This window comes from Tympanuchus pallidicinctus, unplaced genomic scaffold, assembly GCF_026119805.1.
Source record: "Tympanuchus pallidicinctus isolate F22 unplaced genomic scaffold, pur_lepc_1.0 scaffold5, whole genome shotgun sequence".
In the NCBI taxonomy this organism is placed as follows: Eukaryota; Metazoa; Chordata; class Aves; order Galliformes; family Phasianidae; genus Tympanuchus; species Tympanuchus pallidicinctus.
Genome location: NW_026294769.1, coordinates 62,957,667 through 62,984,367, shown reverse-complemented (window position 1 = coordinate 62,984,367; position 26,701 = coordinate 62,957,667). Strand labels below are relative to the sequence as shown.

The window sequence follows — 26,701 nt, the reverse complement described above, 5'->3', positions numbered from 1 at the left end:
CAATCTAGACACTTGTTCCTTAATTTTGTATGTAAAGGAGACTGCCTGGTCAAATCTTAGGCAGAACTTGATCCTACAGCAAGAGTATTTCTGCTGCTTTACCTTCTCCTAGCTTTAAGGTTCCTCCTAAAGAACAGGAAAATGGCCTACTAATGATGGTTGTCAGCATAAAAAGGAATGCTTGGGTTTTGTCTGCCAGTGATTCCAATATGGTCAGACAGTTTCACAATGTAGACCCCTCCACTCCAAATCTGGCAAGTGTGTTTTGATACATATAGGTGAGAGGTAAGGATAGGGAGGATGGGAAGGTATTAGTGTGATCCTGTCTACCCACTGGAATGTCAGTGTGCCATTTCCTCATGACTAGTAAGAACTGACATACTGTGAGTGTCTGGACCTGACCTTGCAAAAGGCAGTACTTTTCCTCAAGAAACTTTTTCCATTAATTCTTTATCATTAATCATTAATGATTCTAAAACCCAAATAATTTAACAAGCTTATTACAGTAGATCCTAAAAAGTGTAATTCTGCTTGATGTTGGGGAGTATAAATTCTCAGGGAAGGAACAATTCAGGATGAGGTACATTGTGCTAAGCAAACCTGTTTGCTGAAGTACGCTCATAGCATAGTTGGGAAGCAATGAAAATATACGTGGTCACACACCTGCATTCTTGGGACTGAATAGTTCCCTGGAGGGTGTGTAGCAACACAGGTAATTTCCTGCTGGTAACAACAAATGGTTTTCTGGAATAACAAGTAGCCGATAAACTGGCTTACAAAAGTAGCTCTGAGTCACAGAGTCTCCTGGGATGCTTTGGTGTTGGCCACTGTTCAGAGATGAGCTTGAAGGCAAACTACCAGCTGGAAAATGGTACTGAGGATTTTACTGTCAAAGAGCAGGCTGGCTAAGTATGACAGCTGTCTCGTTGCCTTTGCAATGCTGTATACAGCTGCAAAAGGGAAACTTAGAGCTGACCCTCTCCACTGCTTGCTGATGGGACTGCCTTCATGTCCAGCTCTTTATATCCAGAGAAACATTTTGCAACTAATGCTGAAAGTGACCTGCAATGTGCACTGGCTGCACTATGACTAGTGCCCAGTGTTCTCAGCTTCCAGATAGCATGTTTTCCTTTTTAGTCCCAAGTGGGGGAGAAAATATACACTTCCTTGTAGAGAACCGGGAGTCTTTACTAGCATCTCCTGCTGTGAGGAAAGGTGAGACTTTTAAGCAACATGTGGAAAGACTAACAATAAACAGGATCACTTCTGAAGGTAAAACGGATGTTGTGTCTCAGAAGCATCCTGGACTTCAGAACAGTCCTGGCAGTGGTGTTGTAGAAGCCATGTGAATGTGAGCTCTTCCACTGTATGCAGGAATGTGTTCCTTTTGTGTTCATATCAACGATATGAAAATCTGATCCATTATGAACATGCTGACATGGATAACTGAGGAGCCAGGCTCTGACAGCAAATTCTGCACTGTTCCTACAGCAGTGGCTGTGCTTCCTTTGTATTGTTTTCTTTATGTTGGACTTTTCTAGATTCTTGCACAGCTTTTTTGAAGGCATCAGAGGCTAGAAGTGTTCTTTCTGTTCTCAGATTGCAGGCAAGCTGTGCAGACCTGCAGAACTGCCATTGCTTTGTTCTTCACACTTCAGCCAACCAAGCAGGTGACTGAGTGAGAAGCAGAGATAAGTGAGTCCTCCGCTGCATTAGTGAAATCATGTTTGTCTCCATGTGCTTTAAATTTTCGCAACCATCCTCAATTACACATAAAAATGAAATAAAAATTCACAGTTGGCTGGATGCCCCCTGCAGACCTGAGCTGGCTTTATGGTCACTGCCATATCGCATTAGTTAGTCTTAGTTAACCCAGTCTATGCTAGATTCAGCTCTGTCCTTGTTTATCTGCATTCCCTACAGTGCATGAATGAGAGCGGTTATTGTGTGTACAGAAGGTGCCAGACATCTTTTGTTGCATATTTATTTTCTCTTCTTGAGGAACTCACAGATGAAGTAGATGGTGACTTGACACTCAGAGTCATTCCACTCTCCTGTGCTGAGCATTTCCACGCAGTCCTCATGTCCTGTGGAGTCGTGAGGCTCCCCATCCTTCCAATTACTGTAGTTTTGCAGTGGGCTGCTGTCTGCATATACAAACTGCCCTTCTTTTTCTATGTCATTTATTCCGATGAATGCTCGGAAAAGGCCACTTGAGGAGATGTAGTTGGCAAGAAGGGCGTTGGTTGCCTCATCTTTAGGCATGGCCAGTATTCCTCCTCTGTCTCTGCAGTGCATCACGGCTTCTCTGTAATTCTTCTCTTCTTTGACAATATAGTAGAATTTTTCATCCGTCTCCCTGATACCTGCTATAACTTTAAAGGGGAAAAGTAAATCTTTAATGGCATTTTAACAGCTATTGAAGGCTCTTCTGTTCCGCTATAACTAGAAGATGGTTTTTACATTAGCATTAATGAAAAGAAGATAGGTAAATTGTTCCCATCACTGAATTTAGGGTGAACAATAAAGACATGATTAGAGACTGATGCTACCAGTAGGAATGACAAGAACCTTACATACATTCAGTCCTGAGTGGCATGTGTCCCCTGTGACTGTTTTGTACTGAACATCCTTGAAGTTACCAAATCAAGGCATACTGAATGGACAAGTAGCAGTGAATAACTCTGGATCACCCTGGTTGCTTTGGATACTATTGCTATATTGTGTTCTAGATTGTGGAAGAGTGCTGTGAGATAGCAAAACGGGGGAATTGAATAGCTGGTGCCTTTTCAATGTAGATGAAAGTAAAAGAGACTACTAAAATAAGGCGTTTTAAGTAGTGCCTGATGTTCACAGCTGATGTAACCACTAAGGGACACTGAATAGGAAGAAAAGTGTAGCTGCTCAGCAACTTTAAAAGGCAGATCTCTCAGGCAGCAGATATCCTAGTGAATTTAGCAGTGCCAAGAAACATTCCTGGGTAGCTGGTGCTAGTCTGGATTGCTGGAGTAGTCCTAGTCACAGCTTTGGCTGCAGGCAAATAACAATCCCCAAATTGTGGAGCTACTCCAGAAACAGTCAAGGAGTTAGAGGACCACTCAGTTCTGTAGGATTTAGCAATACAGATGAGAGTGGGCCAGTTGCCCATAGAACCAGAGAGTTGCCTCAGACACATTTAATTTCCAGATTAGATTGAGTCCAATAAGTGGTTGTGGAGCCTTTCCAAAATCTCTGCTACAACAGGAAATGCTCTTCTTTCCTTTCAAAAGGGGCATTTTGCACTGTTCTGCTGTCAGCACTGCCTATAGACGTGACTTATGATAACCTGTGTCTTTGGGGTGTTTGTATCTCCCTTATTACAGAGAAAGATGCTTTCAGTGAAGGGAGGCATGAAAGGAGCACCGTGAAAGAATGCAGCTCTTCTGTGCAGCAGCAGCAAGATGAAAAGGTTCCTAGAGCTTTTTCTGGCTCTATGGATCAGATTGGCACAACTTTTTCCCTTTTGTTGTGTGAATGGCCAATGAGTCTGAGGGTGAGCAGGCTGAAAGTGCAGAGGCAGTTAGCAAGCTGTGTCTTGTTCTGTCATGATTATTTCTGCTGTGCTATTGATCATTGCTGTTCTGTAGTTGCTTTCACCAGCTGCTCATATTCTTACAGGTACCAGACTTTCTTTTCTGTATGCTTTTGGAATGCCTCACACAGTGGGACCCTCTGTCTTGGCATGTATGCTGCTGTAGAACAGCAGTAGTGGGAGAACAGCTGTGGTAAATGTTGTAAGAGCCAAATAAATCACACCAAATACATGGTGATCCTTACCATTCTTTACAAACTTGATGGATGTGTTAAGCCGAGCAACATTGATATTCAGTTGTCCAACAACTCTGCGGTACCTTCCACAGTCACAGACCGTGCCTGTTGCAATACAAAGGACAGAGAATTCGTCTGTTCAGAAATATATATATATATTTTGCAGATGAAAAGGTTTGCCATCTTCCTTCCACCCATATCAGTATAGCATTTGCGCATTCAGTGCCCTTCTTATCATCACGTCCATCTGACTGTGGATGTGTGGTTTGTTGTGAAGATCTCACAGTGTTACATCTGAATGATAAGTGTATCCTTTTGCATCCTTTGCATCCACTGACAGCAGCGATTCCCTAGACTTCTGATAGAAATAACTTCACCACTGTTTTCTCAGTGAAAGATTATTCAAAATAGGTATTGAGGTGGGACTGGAAAAACCTTGTTGGATGGACCACGTTAGCTGCATGCAGCTGTGGTACAGCAGAAATAGTTGATGCCAACTCAAATAATCAGTAGCTGTCAAGCACTGAAGTCTAGGTTGTATTTTTGGCTGTTAAACTGAAATTTGACTCGATATAGTGTTTGTTTCTTCCTCTCTAATTTTCAGGAAGAAAACAAGTTGGTGATGGTTTCTCACTAAAGCTAATCTGATGAGCCATATGGAATGCCTTAAAAATGAACGCTGAAGGTGGGAAAACACCCATGGTTATTAGGACTGAGAAGAATCTTCTGGGTGATCAAATCCAAATTCTCCTCCCATAAGCCAATGTGTTGCATTCATTTGACAACAAATTATGATCTTTCTAAAATTACATACGTTTTTGTCTCGGTGCTTTTAAGAGAAGACTGTTAAAGGAGTTCATTCCTTTGGTATTCAGAAACTTTCCAGTTTTCAGTATTAAACTTCTCCTTACCTGTTGATGCATTCAGTTTTATGTTATCAACCATTGCCCATTCATTTGTATAGTTTCTCCCTATGCTGTGTAGCATCACCATCACTCATGTCACGAGTCTTACTTTGCTAAACAAAACTTTTCACACTATTCCTGCTTGTTTCACCCATTCTGAAGTTTGTCTATGGGCCTCAACATTTTGGAAAACTCTAGACAAACCAACCCTGAAACTGAAGACCCAGCATAAGCAAATTCAAGCACTCTTCAGAGAAAGATGCCCAGCATACCTGCTTTTCCTTTTTTTCCAGACACCCCTGATATGCCTTTGGCTCCTTTGTCACCTGGATAAAGAGGAAAATATATTCTCAGATCTCATATGGTGCATATGTCAGGGGAGCATATCTGAAAAACTTGTTTAATAATATATTAGTGGTGTGCTTCTAATAGGAAGGCCTAATGTACTGTACTGGCCACTGCGCCAAGTCAAACAAGCCATGATTAATGAAAATAAGTGAGAACACTTTAATAACTAACCCGCCGATAACACAGGCATGTTGTGTGCAGCTGGTTCCTGGTACTGCTTTAAATATAAACTGCACCATGATCCCGAGAGGCTGCAAGCACTCAGGAATCTGTAGCAGGTGAAACCTGGCCACTCGCTGCCTTGCAGGATCTTCCTGGGTTTGGCAGCTTCACATCAGGACAAGGCAATGGATGAGGCAGGTGGGCACTGAGGCTCAGAATTCATGTGTGCAACTGCTGTTTGTGGGCAGCAGTTAGCACCTACACAAAATGAGGTCACTAGGGAGCAGTATTTCATTTCAGATATAGTTTATGGAAAGATGTTTTATTTTCCTCTTGCTTTCCTCTAGTTCTGTGTATCATAAAAAAAATGGTAGAATTGCTTCTCTAAATGCCATGCTAATATCTAAATACAGGTGACCAACCTGTTTTTTAATGATCTCAGCTATAATTTGACAGCTGTCATAAGTCTCAGCTGTGTAGCGCAGGAGCAGATGGACTTTGTCTGAAATTAATGTCAGCTCTTCTTTTATGAATTAAAACCTTCAGAGGCCAATTAGTGTTAATACATGCTGTCCCTTGTTGATAGCTATGTTTTGATGTGATTATTCTTTTATATGGTTGTATTTTTTAAAGACAGAAACCAGTAACTGACCGGCATTTCAGTTAGCATTGCTTGGCACCCTGCCTACTTATATGCTGAAATTTCAGGGTTGCTTCCTTAAGAACTTGAATGCTTAATGGTAAGTCTAAACAGTAACTTAGTGGCCTTTGCTTCTGCACATGAAAAAGGAAATGAGAAAAAAAGACCCATGTACAAAGGGCCAATAAATTGTACAGTCGGGATGACAGACAGCTTGTTTAAAGGCTTAGATCACTGGTTTACTTTCAGATAAACAATTTGTCGGATTCTTATATTCTAGTTTCCTTTGGTGATTGAAAACACCTTAGGAGATACAGCTATCTGTGTCTTCAGTTGTCTAGGTGTTTTGAAAATGCATCCCCTAGGCCAAATTCTTTCGTTCCTCTCTGATAGTGGGGTTGGCTGGAGGCCATTGTGGGTTTATTAAAAGGCACTGGTGTGAGAAGCTCCCATGATAAGTTGTTCTGCCCACTCACCTGCTTGGCTGGATCAATTGCTTGGCTAGAGACCACAGAGTTTCCCTTAGGATAGTGGATCCCTGGTGAGTTGCTAAGGCAGATCTCACTATGGCAGAAGTAATATTTCTTCTTCTTCAGCTCTAAAAGGAATGCCTAATCTCTTCAGGATGCTAGAGCAATAATTTCATGGAATGATTACAAAAGTAGAGTTGGAGTCTACCTTCATTTGCGTGGAGTAGTTGTTCTTTGTTATGTAAGTTCTCTCTTAAAACTCTTAAATTCTTCTCCTTACCTTGCTATCCTACACACTTCTTGCACGGTGCAGGTGTGGCACCCTGAGCAGCAGCAAGGTATTGGCTCAGGCTCTTCAGCACTGGATACAGGAGCACAAATCTGGCTTTCTCTTTTTGAGGTAACAGAGGATTTGTGCTATTTATTTCACCAGGCCCAGATTTCCCCCTTCTCTTCTATCATCTCCAAAGACTGATTTCTTAACCTATTGAGCAAACTATATTTAGCCAAGTAAGCGATATATTGCATGTGGGAAACATAAATATTTCAGTTAGCTCTAATCACTGATCTTTCTGCATAATTTTCTTTGGAGAGCACCAGCTGCAGCCAGTATTTGATGATACTCCATACCTGGAACTCACACAAAACACATATTTACTTTGAAGAAAAAACACAAGAAAATTCCCAAGTCGGGGTTACCTTTTCCACCAATCGGACCGATTTTCCCAAGCATTCCCTGGTCACCGACATCCCCTACAGTTCCTTTGTTTCCTGAGAGAAGAAATTTTAAGAAGAGTATGGATTACTTCTTCGTTTCTTCCCTGAAATGCAACCCCTCTACTGTTGCTGTTTTTCCTGAGCATGGCAAGTCCCAGTGTAAGACAGACACAACAGACATGCTCGTGTGAATATACATGTGAACGCACTGCAAGCTTCACAGCTTTAGTTTTTATTTAGACTTGCTTGTACCAACCTGGGCTGCTGAGGCTCTTCTGTCAGCCTCAGGGCTGCTGGCAGCCCCACTTTTGGCAGGGAACAGCAAAGTGACTCCAGTGCCAGAAAAGCACTTAAACCGGGTCTGTTGTGGCTGCATGCAGCTCATATCACAGCTGCTGGGGGACCAGTAGGACTCTGCAAGGCAGCTTAGTAAAACTGCCTGTTCATCTGCCAGAAACTTCATATTTTCATATAGAAAATACAAACTAAAACTGTTAGTGAGTATTCAGATATTGATTTTACTTCACAACTAAACTATACCATCAGCAAGTTGCTTGGGAAGTGTGTCTCTTTTCTGTTTTGTTTTTTTTTTAATTATTATTATTTTACCTTATTACTATTTCTCTATAGTAGAAAAAAGCCTTTGCTTTGCTCTGGAGGAGGAGTTCTCATGGCTTTGCTGGGAATCCTTCTGGAAGTAGAAATGTACGTAAGAAGCTGCTGCTTGCACTGTGCTTGCTTTGCAGTCCTAGGAGCACCAAAATACTGGTTACCTTTCTGACTGGTTAGCAGTGTAAGTTCTGAAGTAGCTGGTTGATAATGAGAGCACAGCTTAGGAAATCTCACTTTTCACACTGAAGATAACATCACTAAGGTGCTTCTTAAGGATTTGGTGGTTTTTTTTGTTTTTTTTTTTACCTGATCTGCTTGAGTCTTACCTGATCTATTTAAGGTAAGATCCAAAGTCCTCTGAATGCATTTAAAAATGAAAAAGATTTTTATTATAATAGTAATAGCAGGGCAATTAAAAAGATTCTATACAAGTGAAAACCTTACTCTTAAAATATTAGACCGCGGTCAAGGGAGAAAGTATATGGATATGCATTATCCACTTACTGGCACCTTAAGCTTTGGAGTTAATACATGCAAACAAAACTGATGCTGTCTTGTCTGCCTCTGTTTGCTCTTCTATAAAAGAGGAACAGCTGAGACTGAGTTTTGCTGAGCATCATGATTCAAAATTCACTTTCACCTGTGAGATCATTTCACTAACGTAACAGTAATCTTTCCAATTACACATATGATCTGGGAGGGTGTCAGTCTTCTGGATCTCGCTCATGGTCACAACTTGAGAGAGCAGCAGTCAATGTGCTGGTTTATTATGTGACTATTTACATTTATTGCTAGACTCTCATTATGTATTGGCAGGAATTGCACCAAGCTCTCAGAACATGGTTAGGTTCACTGATTAATGTTTGACAGGCATTGTGAAATCCACTGGAGCAAAAGGAATGAAAAGCATTAAACAGCACTAATCTTAAATGCAGTTGTACATATTTCTTTACTGTGAGAGTGGTGAGGTGCTGGAACAGGCTGCCCAGAGAGGTTGTGGATGCTCCATCCCTGGACGTGTTCAAGGCTGGGTTGAATGGGGCCCTGGGCAGCCTGGTCTAGTATTAAATGTGGAGGATTTAAATGTGCCTGTGGTGGGGGTTGGAGCTTCATGATCCTTGAGGTCCCTTCCAACCCTGGCCATTCTGTGATTTTGTATTGAGATTCATATACCAATAATAGCCAACAAACCATCATAAATACCTTTAGGTCCTTTTGGTCCAACTTTTCCTTGTTTGCCCACTTCTCCTCTATCTCCTTTTTCACCATCATCCCCTTTCACAAAAAAAAAAACAAAAACCAAACAGAAAGTGAAACATCATTATACATTTCACCCAGTGTAGTAAATGCAGCAGTACAACCTCAGAAATCAAGTTTACAGTCACCTTTATTCAAAACTGTATTTCACATTGAAGGTGGTGTAGCCATGGGACAAATTTCCAAAGAAGAGCTGACAAATCTGACTATTAGGAAAAGCTAAAAATTTTCCCTTGTGGAGAAATTGTTCTGGTGTAGGAATTCTACAACATCAACTCCAACTCTTATCCTTCAAGGCCTAGTAGCTGTAAAGCAGATAAATAAACAGGCGTTTACCTATTGGGAAATCTGGGAGAAATGCCAACGCAAGCAATTGGAGTTTATTAATTTTCCTCATGACTCTTGAGTTCAAGGTATTTAGATGCTATAGAAACAGAAAGAATGTAAATGTATTGCAGTAGTTCTTTACATGGACATAGCATTTAGTACAGCAGAAGTCTTGCCTTCATTTTTTGACAAGTGGCATATGTTAATATAGCAAACATATTTTGCAGTTATTCCAATATTTTACTTTGAATTAGTCACAGAGTATTTATAGGAGGAAAATTCACTGTGTTACAGTAGTGCAGAGATTTCCCCAAATGAGATCAAGGACCTATTACACAGATTACTGTGTACATGTGTAGAAATTATTGAGCAGCTTACAGTCTAAAAGAGCAAGACTGCAATTAGGAATGAGAAAGAAATATCATCTACTTTAACACTGCATATAGTTTTTTCTTGGGTTTATGCAGGAAAACAGAAAATCAGAGGTACAAATGGGGATGATTTTTGTATCTTTGTATTCTTAGTTTTGATCCCAAGAACATCTTTCCTCTTTGCTGTATTACATGACAAGACCAATGACCTGTCTCATTGAGGACAGAGTCTCCAGCCCTAGCAGAAGGCTTTCGTGAAACTGAGTTCCAACTGAGTGTTGAGGGTGACTCTTCCCCATGAGCAGTGTCGTTAGGGTTTACCTGGCTGAAGGACTGCATCCAGTAGTCAACATGTGAAGAGCAACTGATCATTCTACCCTGCAAAGGTTAGTTTTGTGCCTTTTAACCTCATTTATATTTCTTGTCTCTGTAGCATCCTGTGACAAAAAGGCCAAAGATTTAGTTACGTGCTGGGGGAGAAAGTAGCTTCCTATGTTGCTTTCAGATCGATTGCTTCATTGGGTACCCTCTCTCATTCTTGCTTTATGAAAAGCATCACCCACTCATTTTTCATTTACCTTGTACTACTCCTGTAGCCAACAGGCAGCGTGTCATGGGCTGCTCTATGGGGTGATGAGAGATGAGAGGCAGCGGGTGTTAACTACAGCATATAAAACATAATACGAGGTCCTCTGTATGTTGGATATGGGGACTGGACTGAGTTTGTCCCATATGCCACAGAAAGCTTTAGTGTTGGGACCTTTTGGAGGACATCAGGCTCACCCCATTAGTCACGGTGTCCTAGGGGTGGTGGGCAGTGGTGATGCAAGGCTGAGCTGGGGAGGAAACACTCCTTAGAGGAAGGGACAAGGAAGACACATGGCATATTGTGTGCTGGTACGCTTGGCTGCTTTGTTTTCAACACCAGCTGCCACAGGACAAAACTGGAAGGGAAAAGGTTATAAACAACCAACAGGAGAATTTTTAAATGTCTTTTTATTCTTACTGATTCTTCAAAGATACTTGAGAAATCCACATGTATTTCCAAAAGCCAAGCTTCTTGAAGCTGTGATGAAGCTGTAAGTCTGAGCCTCGAGCTGATGGAAAGATGCCTGCTTGTACTGAGTTCTTGCCTAGAGGTCATCAAACAGCAGAGCCAGAGAACTTGCAGTTTAATTTTGCTGTTGACCTCAGTGTAAGCATCATTTACGACTGAGAAACTGAGCAATTGTCCTTTCCAAACCCAGCTATGAAGCCCTTGAGAAAACTGTAAGAGTCACTTCTCAGTAGGAGAGAAACTCAGAAAAGATTCCCAGAGGCTGACAAAGACCTTGTAAAATGTGGTTCCAGGAAAAGGTTAAGAGCTGATGTGATCATAGTGTGCAAACCCATGCAGGGGAGGAAATGTGTGATAATAGAAAGGAATCAGGGTGTGATTCAAAGACTGGAAAAGCTGGATGAGTTCTGACTAGAAAGGTAACATGAGGTTATTTAGAAAGTGGGCCACGCTCTCCAGCAGGGGAGGCAAACCTAAGAGGCTTCACTTGCAGTCCTTACCTATGCAGTGAATTCCCCTATGACATACAATATGCTGCAATTCTGGCTCTGGTGTAAAAACAGCTAAGAGAGTTTCTTTGGCCTGTGTCATGTGGGAGAGCAAACCAGATTCTTGCAAACCTTCCAAATTCCACCTGTCACCTTGGTCCTCACCACCTGTCAGCCCGGTGAATTACCTTCTGTGTGTCTCACAGACTGCTCTGTTGGCTTAAGGACTCTGTTGAGACTTGTTTTCTGCAGAAAGAAGCTTTTATCTATCTTTTATCTATCTATCTATCTATCTATCTATCTATCTATCTATCTATCTATCTATTAAGAAATATTGCTTAAACAGTAATCTTAGAGCCCTGGAAAGAAAGTCAATATACCAGCACAGAAGCTGTGATTACTTTCCAAATGTGTTTTCTTTCAATCTCAGCTACCATACAGAGCCAGTAAAAGCTGCAGTGGCTTTTTTCTGAGGAACTTTGGAGCAAGTTTTGCACACATGAGGCTGCCAGAGATGAAGCTCGGTTCTTGCTTGTCAATCATTAGACTAAGAGCTGGCAGGTTAAAGGGGTAAAAGGTGTGGGAAAGTTTGCTCTGGACATTTGGAGAAATTATGAGGTCCTAGTTTTTGCTCAAGCCATGAGAAAACCTAAAGAACAGGACAGGAGGATCTATCACCTGTTTCATCTTGGCATACATGCTCTGCCTTAGTTCCCATACTCTGGAAATGGAAATAAGATGAATTTGCCTGTCTGTAAGAGAAGGAGAATTCTTTCCCCCAAAATCACATGTAAGTATGGATAGGCAAGTGTAGAAGCCAACAGTATTAATTAGTGGTACATTTCATTGTTAATTTAATAATGAATTAAGCCAAATGCTTGATTATATGGTGTTAGAATTATCAATCCACTGTGCCCAGTCGTAGGTATTGTGTGATGTCAAATATGTCAAATTTTGGCAAGAAATGTGAATTCTTGGGTTAGGCTCCCCCCTTGTGGTTCTGCTATGATTTGCAAGGAGGTAGGAGGGACTGTGAATGGTTGGTTGACCGTGTTTTTGAACGGGGTTGAGTTGGCTTTCTCTCTATAAGCATCTTTCCCTTCCTTCTTGGACTTCATGTGGACAGCATTTCACTGTAGTAGACACTTTTGAGGTTTTTTTTTTCTTTTTTAATTTGATAGAATTCCGAATCTGACTCCTGGCTGTGCTCTGGACAGTGTTTGAATTGTTGTACTGCTGTGCTTTGTGCTCTGTGACTTGTCTTATAGGAAAAAAAACGTTCTGATCCTGACCTCATATGTTTTAATCTATGCCTGGAATTTAAATCCTCCTTTTTGCTGCTGGAGAAGTATCAGGTTATGTTTTAACCCTATTAGCAAATTGTAACCTTAAAACTTTTCCTGCAAGGATTTCAGATAATGCATTACATTAGCATCCGAAACATGGAGAACTAGTAGCAAATAGGTGAAACAAGTATCACTCTACTTTGTTCATATTCCTGCAAGCTGGTTAACTTCTATGTCACAGATTTTAAATATCATAGAATCATTGAATCATAGACTCCTTAGAGTTGGAAGGCACATTTAAAGGTCATTTAGTCCAACTCTCCTGCAATGAACATGGACATGCACAGCTAGATCAGGTTGCTCAGAGCCCCATCCAGCCTGACCTTGGAAGTCTCAAGGGATGAGGCTTCCACCATCTCTCTGAACAACCTGTTCCAGTGCTTCACCACCCTCACTGTAAAAGACATTTTCCTTATATCTAACCTAAATCTAACCTCGATAAGCTTGAAACCTTTGTTCCATGACTACAGACACTGCTAAAAAGTCTGTCCCTTTCCTTCCTGTAGCTGCCCTTTAGATACTGAAAGGCTGCTCTCAGGTCTCCCTGGAGCCTTCTCCAAGTTGAACATCGCCAGCTCTCTCAGCCTGTCCTTATAGGAAAGGTGTTCCATCCCTTGGATCATTTTTGATGCCCTCTTCTGGATGCGTTTCAACAGGTCTATGTGTTTCCTGTACTGAGGACTTCACATCTCACATGTAGTACTCTGGGTGAGGCATCACCAGCCCAGAGCAGAAGGGCAGGATCACCTCCCTTGCCCTGCTGGCCATGTTTCTTTTGATGCAGCCCTGGATACAGTTGGCTTTCTGGGCTGCAAGAGCACATTCCTGGCTCATGTCCAGCTTGCCATGCACCAATACCCCCAGATACTTTTCCTTTTTGGCATGGCATGTTCTATCCTCAAATAAGTCTTTTGTTGTCTGGTTTGTACTCGCAAATGGAGAAAGTATTCAGGCTAAACAGTTCACTTATGTTTAGTGGCTTCCCAAGTCTTGTGATCAAGGGCTGACCCCACTTCTTAGAGAATCAGGATGGATTATAGTGACTGTACCTATCTGTGGATGCTGCCCCATGACAGCATGGCAGCAATTCAGCAGGCTGTGTGGGGTCTAAAGCTAGAACTCCTGAACTGGATTTAGGCTTGTTGTCTCCAGGAGCACACAAAACCCTCCTGCTGGATTTAACTGAGAGTTTTCCATGTGTGCTGATAAGTCATGGCCTGAATTAGCTGCGGTTCCTCACTTCTGACTAAAAATACTCCATGGATGCTAGTGTTCTTTAAGCCTCTCTTTTACAGTGAATCAATGAAAATGCATCCTGTGAAGCAGAAAGATCAAGCAGACTGTCTGGGTCTGTATCAGTTTTAGAGCCCTATTCTTTGCCACTATCTGAACTCATTTTAGTAGACATCACAGCCCCTGGTACCTACCTCCATGCTCCAGGGCATAACTACCTTGTAAAATGACAGAAGAACCTCTTTTGGTAGGCTAAAGACCAAATCTGAAAAAAGTAGAGAAGTCCTGGGTCATGGCTGATAAACTGCAGGGAGAGAGGGTGGTTAACCTTGTATTTTTTGGACATGGGTGCTTTGCACTACTTGCCTTGGATGCATCTAGCATTTCTGTCAGTGAGTCCCATCACAGGGGCTTTATATGCAGTATGTCATGTGGCTGTACCCTGTGAGCACGTTACGAGTGCTGCTGTTCTCCACGGTTCATGCCTGGAGTCCTGCTACAGGCACGGGGACCCTCTCCATTTCTGCAGACACTGTGGGGAGGTGAGGTGGTGCCATTGCCCTGAATGTTAAAATAAAGGAATAATGACCTGTGTAATTCTGAAGCTTTGAAGCTTTTCCAGGAGGAACTGACTGCCTTGGAAAAGCTTTGCGCTCACTAAGCTTCTACAGCACCTGCATGCATACAATCCATTTGAGAGGTTTGGTCACTAGAGGGAGTCACAGACTCTAAGAAATAAACAAATAAAACTGTCTTTCCATTGCATAAGTGTGTCACAGCTACGTCAATGGAAAGCCTCAAGATTTCCTCTAATTTCACTTTCAGTGTCCTTTAGATCCTTAGCAAATTTCCCGTAGCTGTGGGGATTTCTGTTTCCAAGCTATATATGACAAGTGAGGACAGGATTTCTTGTGCTGTCTTGGAACTAAATGAAGTCATCTGGCTGGAGTTGATTCAACGCAATGTCCCTGCCTCATTCCTCTTCTCATCAGCCCTCAGCACCGACCTGCATACTTCCCTCCTACTCTGTCTGATTTTGAGCACTCATCTCACCCTGCATTTAATGAGTTATGGAAATGAGAAGGGAAACACTAATAATGCATATCATACCCATTTTTAGTGAGCTGAATTAGCTCAGTGAGAAGTCTGATGAATGAAAAGTTGAGCCAGTACAAGAGGAAGGTAGAAGCTTATGGTCAGAGTGATGGCTCTCCCTTTTTGGAAAAGAACCCAACTGCCTCATCCAGCTATAATGAGTAACTTCAGTTGCAACCACTCTTCCCCATGCCCTGCAGGAAACATGCAGTGCTTCACTGGTACCACTGGTTTGTACCATGAGAAATATAAGTGTTTTGCTCACAGGTTCTTATCTTTTTTTACTTATCTCCGTTAGAGAACGGAGACTCAGTCACTTTTCCTGGTGAAGTGGAAAGAATCTCAAGAATAAATTGGATTCTCTGCTCACTTTTCTGTTTTCTGCTTCTGAACATCCATTGACTTCACTTGAAATAGCCCCTCATTCTATTCATGAGTCAGAATCAAACTCTTAGTAGGGTCAGTGGAGCTCTGCTGACTTGTATTATTTGAAACTGTGGGACTTTGTGCATGAGCAGGATATATATTGTGTCCCTAATAGCACAGTAATAATTTGTATTATTTCTGATACTCCTTTCACTTGATTTGTCCCAATTTTAGCTTCCAAGCCAGATCCCCTGCCGTTATGATGTGATCTCCAAGACCCATAGACTACAGTGGTCTGAATGAGGAATCAAACCTACACTGGTAAGAAATACAAACCCAGTATATTTTAAATTTGCATTTAATTGCCCTCCTGCATGTTTTGTAACTCAGGCTGAAAAACTTCAAAAGCTTAGCATATGTTAAAATATATGAAGGTAAAAATGTGTAAAAAACAGAATTATGTGTTGATTGTGAGCTGCTTTTCAGATCGAACATGAGGCGTTAAGAGGGAAGCTTAGTTATAGGTTTGAGCAGCCTATAGGATGTGGTAAGGCGTTTCTTATTTTTGGAAGGAAATGTGGATAGCAGCATATCTGGTTTCTGAGAGAGTTTTAGGTTTTTCAGGAGTGGAATTGCATAAGAACAATTAAAGCTAAGAGATGGACAGCTATACAGGAGACCACAGTAAATGCTATTTTTGAGGTGCTAGCCAATGTCATAGAGTTTATAAGCACCATTTGTCAAAAGTAATAGTAAGGAAACACTTTACATCTGAATTGCTATGGGAAACTCTGTATTCTTCAGTATTCATCTCATTCCAGTTTTTCGACTTGGATCTTACTCAAGGTCTTTGAAGTCCTGTGTCTGGATTTCAAAGGAAATGAGCTGGGAGACCTGGGACAGATAGCAAGATCTAGAGTCAGACTTCAGGAACACTGAGCTCCCGCAAGTCCACATGAAATCAACTGCAGTCTCATTCCACACTTCTGTAAAGCCATCCTTGTTCTTCTTCTACCCCCATTCCTACCTTTGATGAGAGTTTAGGAGTTGAAGTTCTGGCCTCAGCATTTTTCTTCACTAATATTGTTGATGACTGATTTACTGTGGCAAAAGCATGGACCAACAACTGATGCTTTTTCTCTCATAGCGTTAAAAGCTGCTTCCCCACAGTTCCTCTCAAAGCAGCAGCCACCAGCCTATTTTGAGGCTTGGAAGGCTACAGAGCCATGACTAACCTTGTTAGTCCAAGTAATTGGCTTCCCTGAAAAATTCATTGCTTTGTTTATGCTATATCTGGTTTTGTTTGGATCCAAGAAGTTAATGAGTGCAGAATTTGGTCATTATTATCCTACTTAATCTACTGTGAATAAGCATTACCTACCTTATATTTTCAGAGATCTTACACCAAGCCATTCCAGCTAAATCCAAGTCATTCATAAACACCTCAGGTCAAACACCAAAATCAGTTACAAATACTGAAGATGTATTTCGATCGGAAGAACAAATTTGCTTCTCTTTTTTAATATTTTAATAAGGGTCTAAGAAATTGCTTCTCAGATTTCTTTTTTTAGCTGCTGTATCAGCCAATTTGTGACATACCTCATCAGCTTTCTTATGAAGGCAGCCATTGTGCTAGGGCTACGTTCATTTAAATAACTGCTCTCTTTTTGAGACCTTTGAGCATTACATAGAAAAGGAGACTGGAAGAGAAGTAACAGCTTTTGCTTTTTTTAAAGTTTTTTTTTCCTCTTTTTTTTTTCTTTCTGGATTGAAAATATATAAATTTTCTTTCAATAATTCTGTCAAAACAGTTTTCATTTTCCTTTGCTTTCAACAATGATGGCAAAGCAGCAGATGGAGGGGACTGCAGAGTGCTGGGTTTGTATCACACTTCACCAGCAGAGGTCAGGCTGAAACTCCTATTTATTTGTGATTCTGACCTGTTTTATTCAGACAAACTTTCATCTTAGTAACTGGAAGTGCAAAAGACTTAAAGGACATCTACTGCCTTCCTTCTGTTCCTGGGAGATTGTATCCTTCCAGAGTATTTTCTCGCTGTCTGTTTTCTGGTTCTGCTGATACTCTTCAGAAGCAGGAGAGTGCAGCACAACAGATATGAAGACTTTCCTGATAATCAATCTGGAATTACCCTTTCTTTTCATCTCAGCACTCATATCATACTTCCCGTGTGACACCCCAAGTCTAAGCATATAAAAGGGTGTATTTCTGAAGGGGAAGATTTTGTCTTACACAGATTAACCCAGACAAGTTACAAGCAGATTGTACAAGCAGCAGCTGATTTTCAGGACACCAAACAGGTGATCTTTAGGGTGACAATGCAGAAATGTCAAATGCTTGCTCTTGTAGCAACTGTGAATGCCTAGATGATGAAGTGAGTAATGAAACCTTCAATGGTACAAGACACAAAGGGTGATAAGTTCAGAATCTCTACAAATATCCCCACTTTTCCCTCAACCTTCTCACCTCCCTTGCTGTGTGATAGGTAAAGCAGCACTACTGCTGTGTAATACCAAGGCCAATCTCACTCATAGCCTAATCTAGCCTACTGAACAGTTTGTGCCACTGCAGCCTTGCAAAGCTATTCAAAACTCTTTAGTTCTTTACAGTTCTAGGTGCTCAGTTCCATTAGATACTAAAGCCCATGTAGAAGGAAGTTGCCACAACAGCAACCTGGCTTGTGGTAGGAGAAGCTGACCAATGTACTACGGAAGCTCAGCACCTCCATCTTGTGAGAGCACCACTGTGTTCCACCATAGCTGAAGACCCTGAGCAAATTAGAGGCAAATGGTTAACTAAGGAGCACAACAAATAGAGCGCAGAAAATAAGCCTTACAGCAATGGAAGTCAGAGGTTTGTCCATTACCAGGGTTTAACTGTCGTCTGAGCAGCAAAGTGTTGTCTGTGACTGTTGTGTGGTCCTAGGCTTGGATCCTGTGTTCTGAGTCCTTAGGCACAAGACAGTTAGAGGTAAACTGGATCAGATCAGACTTTCTTCTGTCATACTAGGTTAATGTGTTTCATCAACTCCAGGGAGTGCCTGAGGAATAGCAGGATAGTCACACACCTAGCCTGCTCAATCTGTAGTTGCCCAAATGACTGGCAGTCAATCAGTCTGCACTGAGAGATGCTTATAGCTGCCTTGGATGCTTATAGCTTGCCTTGCTCAATCTGGTAGGAACTGAAATGAGGCTATAGGATCATATCACATTAACTGCAAGATATTCTGATGATCTGCAGTGGATTTGAGCCAGTAATTTAGAGTTGATTTGCTCAACACTTTTAACAGTCATGGATCTTGGCTATGGTAATGTAATTTTACAGTGGTACTGAGGACCCTGCCAATAGATGTTTGGCTCCTCTTGTATCTTGTTATCAGCCAGGAAGCTGATAATGACTAAATCCTGATTTTCTCAGTATCACACTTGCAGAGAATCGTATCTAACCTTTATATGCTCCCTGTCACAACTAGACCAGAGAAACCAACTGGAATCCCATTACTCCCACTTTGTCCAGAGACCAACTCATTAGCTGTGTGACTTGTTAAACACAATTCTGTCAAACTTTGTTCTTCAGCTCACATTACTCATATATTAATTAAAGAAACTTCTACTTGCTCCCTTCAGGATCGTTATATCTCTCTGCATTTATGCTGTGGCAGCAAAAGCTAAAGCTTGGATTGTAATCACAAAGAAATTAACTTGCTGATTAAAAATAGTCCTTTAAGCAACATGCATTTGAATAATCCATCATAAAAACAAATTAGTCTGGAGCAATACTTTTGACTTGATAATCTTTTTTTCTGCTTAAAATTTAAATCAATTGCATTTTTTTCTCTTATTCTGGTGCCTATAGAAAAATACAATGAATTGCTAAAAAGAAGGCAATAGTTCAAACTGCAATAGCTGTAGTGTTGAATATAGATTTTAGATCTGTCGCTGCAAGATAGATTTGTATGTCATAGTCCTAATTTTCAGCTGTGGTGCCTTCAGGCAACTGCACTGACATTAGATATATTACACAAAATGCAAGTTAATGCAGAAAATTTGCTTTTATATATTTGCAAAGAATTTTGAAGATGAAAGAGATGCACATGCCAGAGCTGATTGAGTTTTTCTTGAGGTCTGTAGAGAGGGTCCTGGTCCAGGAGCTGCTGGATCAGGTCTGAATGAATGCAGCAGAACTTTGCTTACAGGTAAGCACTTGGAAATAATGTCATTACAGTCATTTTAAGTTTTGCATTTCTCTCTCCAACTATATGCAGAGTGAGCTATTAACAGTTCAGAATAGGTGCTTACTTTCAGACAAAGTTCCTCAGTTTATGGCTACTAACACTACTGGCTGTGGGAGGAATACAAGAAATAAGAAAAGATTTATGTGGCTGGAGAAAATTGAAAAAAGATGCATTTAATTTATATGAAAATATGTGAGAATATGTAACTGAAGAAGAAAACAAATTCAAATCTCCTTGCTCTGCCATTTTCCCCCATTACAATTTCACTTTTCTGGATGCTTTTACAGACAGCAGTAACTGAGATCTTTCATCCACATCCCATGCTGCAAACCCTCCACATTTCTCTTTTTAAAAAAACAGCCTCCATCACTATTGGTCTCAGCATTAGTAACCTGATTTTCCTCACCTTTTGGTCCAGGTAAAATAGTGTGTGTCGAGCAGACATCTGTTGTAGGTCGATTGTCAACATCAAAACCAAAAATCTGAACTTGGAAGATGAAAAGCACTACTAGGGTCCCATATTTCCTTAGCTGTTGTTCTTTCTTTCTGCTCATCCTTGCAGCTTCTCAGGAAATGCCTTTCGTTGTTACAGTCTTAACAAATGCAGCTGAATCAAAAATAAATGCTCTGCTAACTAAAGCAGTGCAAAGATTGAGAGCTACATGCAAGAACAGCTAAATAAAGTGAAGAAAGGAGTTTGACGATGCTGTAGTTATTTCTGTCCTGCACATTATCCAGGATATTTATTTTACACTGACAGCTGTTTATTCCAATTTATCTCTTATCTGTGAGAAGTTTAGCTGTTTTTGCCTTGGAAAATTTCTTCAATATACGGGGATAATCTTTTTTATCATTTGTTTTTCTTTTTGGCACTGATTCTTCATGCCCAGCTTTTCACTCAAGAGACAAAAGACTGTGGTATTTTATCCAAGTGGATACTAATTAGTAATAAGACACTTGTAGCTGTTCTTTTGCTGTAAAAATAATTCAGATTCCTTATAATGAGTGAAGAGACTTCCATGAGAGCTTTCTGCCAAGGAGTTCTTTAGGGATGATGGACTAGCTCCTAGTCCACTGTGGGTGGATGTCTATGGTGCAGTTTGCTTTTGGATGCCATCTACCAGAAGCCACCATATGAGGGATAAAAGTTTGATGTTAACAACAGATTTTTGAGCCAAAAACCCACAAATGATGGTTTTATGTTTACCAATTTTTCCACAGTGTTTTTTTCCAAGCCCAAATTCTGTTATTAGACACAGTACTGAAGGACAAACTACAACGTTAAATCCAGAGTAGGGTGAGATTGAATGAGTGCAGAATGTCCTCCCATACCATCTTTCTCCTCTACTCACAAACTAGGAGAGACCATATATCAGGATAATGGTATAGCACATACCTCAAGGCCATACTGTCTTTGCTTTTTTTCCTGGGTTGCCATGGAAGATGTCACTGTTTCAAATCTGCATGAGCTAGCTGTCAATTTTTCAGCAGGATGCTGGGACTTTGAAAGTAGGAGTAGGAGCCCTCAAGCATAGAGGAATGAGTAGCATGCAACACCAATATGTATCGTTTTGGAAGGAACTGTCACAGCTATCCATCCATGTGAAATCTCCTCCTGGAGCAGCCTCCAGCTTTTCCTTAGTAAGAACACAGTAACAGGGAAGCATAAAAGAGATGACTGTTTATAATCTGTCCAGGAATTTCATTAACTTCTGATTTCTTACAGAATGAAGCAGGGCAACTCTTTAGTACTGCCTGAGTACTTTTAGTGCGTGTATTTGTTTTCCATCTCAGATAAAAAAAATGCATTTCCTGTAATAATAGCTTTTGAGATGTCTTTCTCATTATTTTAGACAATATTAGTTCCTTAGTTTCACACATTAGTCTGTCAGTAGACAGAAAAAATAGCAATACTGGTGTGAAAGTGGCTAACTTTTCTTAAAGGTATTGCAGAAAGGCTTTGATTTCAAGCTGTTATGTGGGATGAAATTTGGCCAGAGCCCAAGGAAGGGTCAAGAGGCTCCTCTCCCTCTTTCTTTCTATCCTGGTCACAGTCTGTTTCACTTTTCAAAACTCTTTTGTTGAACTATGTACAGTAGTTTTCATAAATAAATAGTGGTCTCATCCCTAAAAATGTAATCTAACTAACACCTTCAAATGTGGCCTTGATAACAGATACACCACAGCTACAGAAGTGAATGCTGGGATTAGAGATGGATAGAGCTGTACCAAGAATAAACTTGTTCCTCTGTGATTTGCGCTGGGCACTGTGCCTCTGACTTGTACACTGTAAATCTGCTTTATTTATCTTCTTCTTCTCTTCACTTTCCATTTTGTGACCAGAAGGTCAATGTAAGAGCAAGAATAGAGAGGGTGTAGGAGTGGGAAGCTAGTGTACTTAGCTTTGGAGGAGGCATTTTGGGAAATGTTGCCAAAATGACGTGAATGATGCTATCTGTTCCACAATGCTGTGAGACTTCAGAGTTTTTGTTATTTATCAGTGATAAAGGGGGATATGTTTAAATAAGGGAGGAAACCAGTCATTTAACCAGTTAAGTTACTGACTGGGACAAAACAGATAGCCTTTTTTTGATACTACTGTTGTTAACAATCATTTTCAAATGTTCTCATTCCACATTAGAAATGAAATCAAATCCCTACCATTTTTTTCCTCCATGAAAGTCACAAAAACCCTAAATACATAGTGAGTAATAAAGTTTAATACATACAAAAGCTACTTAAAATGTAGGAGATCAATTTTTTTCTCTCCATAATTCAAACTAGTTTTTTACAGCCTTAAGGATATATAGTCTTATTACTGGGCTGTTTGATAATCAGTTATATCTTCCTGTATGTTGGACCAGAAATCCTATCCTGAGGCTGGGAATCGGCCTTAACAGGAAATCCATCACAACATAATGCTAGCACAAAAGCTTGGATTTTGGCAAATCAATATTTATCAAACCAGTTTCATCGAAAAATCCTCAAGCAGCCTCAGCACTGATGGAGATTTAATGAGGCACACTGCCTATTGTGCATGTTAATTCTTATTGAATCAGGCTTTGGGAAGTGTCTGTAAGCAAGAGAGAAAAACAAACTAGGCAGTGTTGTCCAGACATAAAAGACATAAAACAAACATTTCCTAAGGCGTAAATGTTTTACAAGAACCTTCAGAAGGCAGAAAGGAAAATCCTGAATGATTCTGTTGCTTTGAGTCATGCAGCAGACAGATAACCTTTATTCCTCCTTGGATCTCAAGTACTTCCATGGTAGGTTGTTTTGCCTCCACTTGGATATTCAGATGGTAGTTGTTAAATTACAATAGATAGAAGGAGTAGTACAGACAACATCCTGAAATAGTGTTCATCAAAAGGCAAACAGGTCTACAGCAAATTTTAATAATTCATACAGTTCCTGACCCTATGTCACTGAATTCCATGGTAATACATGCTGTCTATTACCATGCGTTGATCCAACCAGAACTGCTGGAAGTCTGCTGGCATACTTTCTACCCCCAATATAGTATTAAGGAGAACTTTTCTGTTCCTCACTATACTGAATAATCCCGGAGGCATCTGAAGTAAAAGAAAAAAAAGGGTAACATTTCTCTGCTTTGGGTTCCTACATGGCTTTTTGTTCTCCTTGTATGACAAACTGATCACGGTGATTCAGACTGTTTCATGAAGTCATAGTAGATGCATCAATCATGATGGCAAAGCTTAGAGAGAATGAAAGAGGAAAAGTAGTACCGTGTAGCTTGCCAAATGTAGGGGGAAAAGTAAACCTAAGGCTATTTTATAAAATCAGTTTTAGTTTTGACACCATGCACTGTCTCCTTGATCCCATAAATACAGGCTTCACCACTGTTACTCCTCTGAATAAGGCATAAGCAATGACTGGACCTTAATGTGCTGTCAAATGGCTACAAAAAAGAAATGAACAAAGACAATAATTCTCCAAAATCTTCTTGCTTCTATGTTCAGTAAACGGAGCTGAAAGGACAGTAATGAGTTGGAGCAATTTTTCTTGAATATTTGAGGTGCTTTGTTAGCACCAGCAGTGTAGAAATAGATGTGCCACTGGTTTCCTGCAAGTGAGTTTGCTGAGTTTGGTATCTTGAGGGATGGTCTTGAGTGTTCCCAGGTGTGCCTCAGGGGTGGCTCTTCTGGAGAAACTTGGGTCTGACAGTGTCTTTTTCGGTGCTCCTTTACTCCTCTTGTCTATGCTTTCATCTTTTTACCTTTTAAACAGCAAAGCTGACCAGATTCCAGTTGGAAGAGCTTGTGTGCTACAAGCCAGGAGGGATGTGGAGACAGCTGGTGCCCAGGGAGCGAGACGGCTGCTCTGTACCAAAATCTCAGAAGGATCTTGGTCAGACCATAGATTGAGAGAGCTTCTGGGCTCCTTGTGAGGTGCTAAACAGACACTGTACCTTGTTTTTTAAACATCCCTCAACTGCATGCAACTTCTGCTTACTCAGGTAGTACTGCTTTATATCTTCATGCTTCCAATTTTTTTTGCTCTTTGCAAAAATTTACTGGCTCATGTGTTTTAAACATGAGAATACTTCTCTGACAGTTAGTCTGCTGGCTTTAATTTTACTGAAGATGCCTTTGACTTTACTCATAGGGCATCAGACTTCCTGAGAAGCCTGAGACAGATACCTATTGTTATTTTCCATACAATCACTCAGAGAATCTATCCAAAAAAGTAAGGCATTCAGATATGTATTTAGAGATGCGATAGAAAGTGAAATACTCAGTGTGGTTTGTAATTGTGTTTATCTAAGTGCAGCCTTTTCCTGTGTCAGAACAGATTTTTGCAAACAGGAGGGTAATGATTCAGTTCCAGGGGAAGACTGACAAAATAAACCCCGGCTTCTGCTGACCTGATGTAGTGCTGAACAGTGCCCTACCCTGGGAAAATATTTCCTGCTTCTTTTTCATAAATATTTATGTAATTCCTTCTGGGAAACATGTCTTCTTCAGAAAACTGAGCACGCTGCTCCCTGACACAAATTTAACTGTTTGTTTACACATGAGAGATTGTGGTCATTTACCCGGCCTTGGATTTTTACACTCTTATCTCAGGCTTTTAAATCTCTCCTACACTCCTTCTAGAGATCACATAATGCCTTGTGTTGTAGTGTTTAGTCTCTGAATTTCAAATATCCTCAGTGCTAACTCTAGGATTGGTATTTTGGGCTGAAGAAAGGAGAGCCAAATGTGATGTTCAGCCTGGAATCACATTTCTGTCCTACCCAGCTGTGGCCTTCCCGTGCTGCTTTGAGGCTGCTCTCTAAAAAAATTAATGCAAGCAATTAAACAGGGAATTGCATGACTAATGGAAGTATTTATATTTAGAAACAGACCTAAACACATTTATATGAACTGAAATAGAACTGGCATGCAGTCTTTTGCATCTGCTTTCTAAGCTTCTAGCTTAGCAGAAAAACTGAGCATGAGTTGCTGCAAGAAAATAGGAATATTCTCCATCATGGCAAAACAAAAAAGGTTGATGTTGTTCTCTTCAACATTTTAAGAAAACAGAAGAGTGACTGATTTTGAAGCACACTGCTGAAGCCTAGTGTGAAGTCTTGTGTGCAAAACTGAACCTTGCTCACCAGCTCACTATCAACGCTTTCACGAAGTGGTGAGCTTTTTAGGGTGCTGCAGAGAAAGCTGTGTGATGGTAGGAGACATTCAGAGGAAAAGGCAAACATCAAGCTTGTGCCCAGGGTACAATGCATGTGAATAAATGGTACCCAGGTCCTGTGCTGACCTATGCATTTCGTATGAAACCTGTTTGTCTTGAGCACTGACAAAACTTAAAAGCACAAGCTTATAGTCCTATAGGGGGTCTCAGTTCTTAGTCTTCTGCTCCTGTTATTCAGCTGTGGCGGTTGCATTACTCATTTGACCTTCTAATTGAACACATATTTATAGATCATACAGATTTACAGAGTATTTCTTCCCCTCTCTCCCCTCTTCACTTCAAACTCTGCCACATACTTTCCAAACACAGCTAGAGCCAAGCAGCTTTTTCCACTTTCTTCAGCACTTTGCAAAGAAAGAGACAAATGAAACCAGGAAACTAGGGAGCAGCTACCTGCCCTGGAGGATTCATGAACTCTCTGGTAAAAGGCAAAGGCAAGCCTACAAGGAAGCTAGCAGGAGGGGGCATAATAAAAAGGATCCACAGGAGGCCAGAGGAATCTTGAAGACCTCCTTCTTAGCCCATGGGCATGTAATATGTACACAGTTTGAAACAGGCATTCATGATGTTTTTTCTGCTGTCCTGCTGAACACCTCCAGTGACAACAGAGGCTGCCTATTGCTTCTGAGGGACTGCCTTGCTGCTCTAAGAGCCCCTGCTCTGCTCACTGCCTGAAGCCTGCTACCAAATGTGTGCAGACATCTGCTGTCCTGCTCAGTGAACTCTCTCCTACCTTCTGTACTGCTTCCTTGGTGTCTGGGGATGCACAGTATTGTGTAACATGTATGGTAATGTTGGTTTCATGTCTGTGTGGGTGTGTTTCTGGCAAGTAAAAGAAAAATTTGAAACTCATTCTCCCACCTTCCTACTTATTGTATTGGCTGCCAGACTGTTTGGCAGTGAAGGGGAGGAGTGTGATGAAAGTGGCATACTTTCTGCTTGACAAAAAAACCTTCACCTGGTCCATACTCAGAAAGCAGTATTGTTAAACTTGACAAATTAAATGTTAAACTTAAACAAATTAGACATTTTACAACTCCAGGTTTTGTGTAAGGAAGAGAGATTAGAAAAGGAAAATAGCTGGGCTTGTTCAGCCCGGAGCAAAGAAGGCTGTGGGGTGACCTCATCACAGCCTTTCAGTACCCAAAGGAAGCCTACAGACAGGAGGGGAATCAACTCTTTGAAAGGGTAGATAACTGCAGGACTAGGGGAAATGGTTTTAAGTTGAGGGAGGGGAGATTTAGGTTGGATGTCAGGGGGAAGTTCTTTACAGAGAGAGTGGTGAGGTGCTGGAACAGGCTGCCCAGAGAGGCTGTGGATGCCCCGTCCCTAGAGGTGTTCAAGGCCAGGTTGGATGGGGCCCTGGGCAGCCCGGTCTAGCATTAAATGTGGAGGTTGGAGCTTCATGATCCTTGAAGCTCTTGAAGCTCATGATCTTCCAACCCTGGCCATTCTGTGATTCTGTGATTATTGCTTGCACCTCTGTAGTATCTGACTGTTGAGCTTTGAGAAATGGAAGGCTGCATTCCAGTC

The 26,701-nt window shown here is 41.0% G+C and overlaps 1 protein-coding gene and 1 long non-coding RNA gene across 5 annotated transcripts in view; one reads left to right on the top strand and one right to left on the bottom strand.

Annotated features, from left to right (window-relative positions):
- Nucleotides 1-484: 484 nt before the first annotated feature.
- Nucleotides 485-20,172, bottom strand: COLEC10 (collectin subfamily member 10). Of its 2 annotated transcripts, XM_052703650.1 has the most exons (7): nucleotides 19,860-19,940; nucleotides 9,255-9,342; nucleotides 8,865-8,936; nucleotides 7,032-7,103; nucleotides 4,985-5,038; nucleotides 3,817-3,912; nucleotides 485-2,375 (listed from the first exon to the last, which is right to left on the bottom strand). In XM_052703650.1, the coding sequence occupies exons 1-7, from the start codon at nucleotides 19,920-19,922 to the stop codon at nucleotides 1,984-1,986; spliced, it is 837 nt and encodes a 278-aa protein (XP_052559610.1). In that variant the 5' UTR covers nucleotides 19,923-19,940; the 3' UTR covers nucleotides 485-1,983. The 2 variants fall into 2 exon arrangements, with proteins under 2 accessions (XP_052559610.1, XP_052559611.1); XM_052703651.1 differs by lacking the exon at nucleotides 9,255-9,342 and having other exon boundaries at nucleotides 19,860-20,172.
- Nucleotides 19,020-26,701, top strand: part of LOC128090896 (uncharacterized) — a 25,577-nt gene continuing 17,895 nt past the window's right edge. For all 3 annotated transcript variants that reach the window (XR_008211135.1, XR_008211134.1, XR_008211133.1), the window contains exon 1: nucleotides 19,020-19,414. This is a non-coding gene — a long non-coding RNA (uncharacterized LOC128090896). The remainder of the gene's footprint in view (nucleotides 19,415-26,701) is intronic.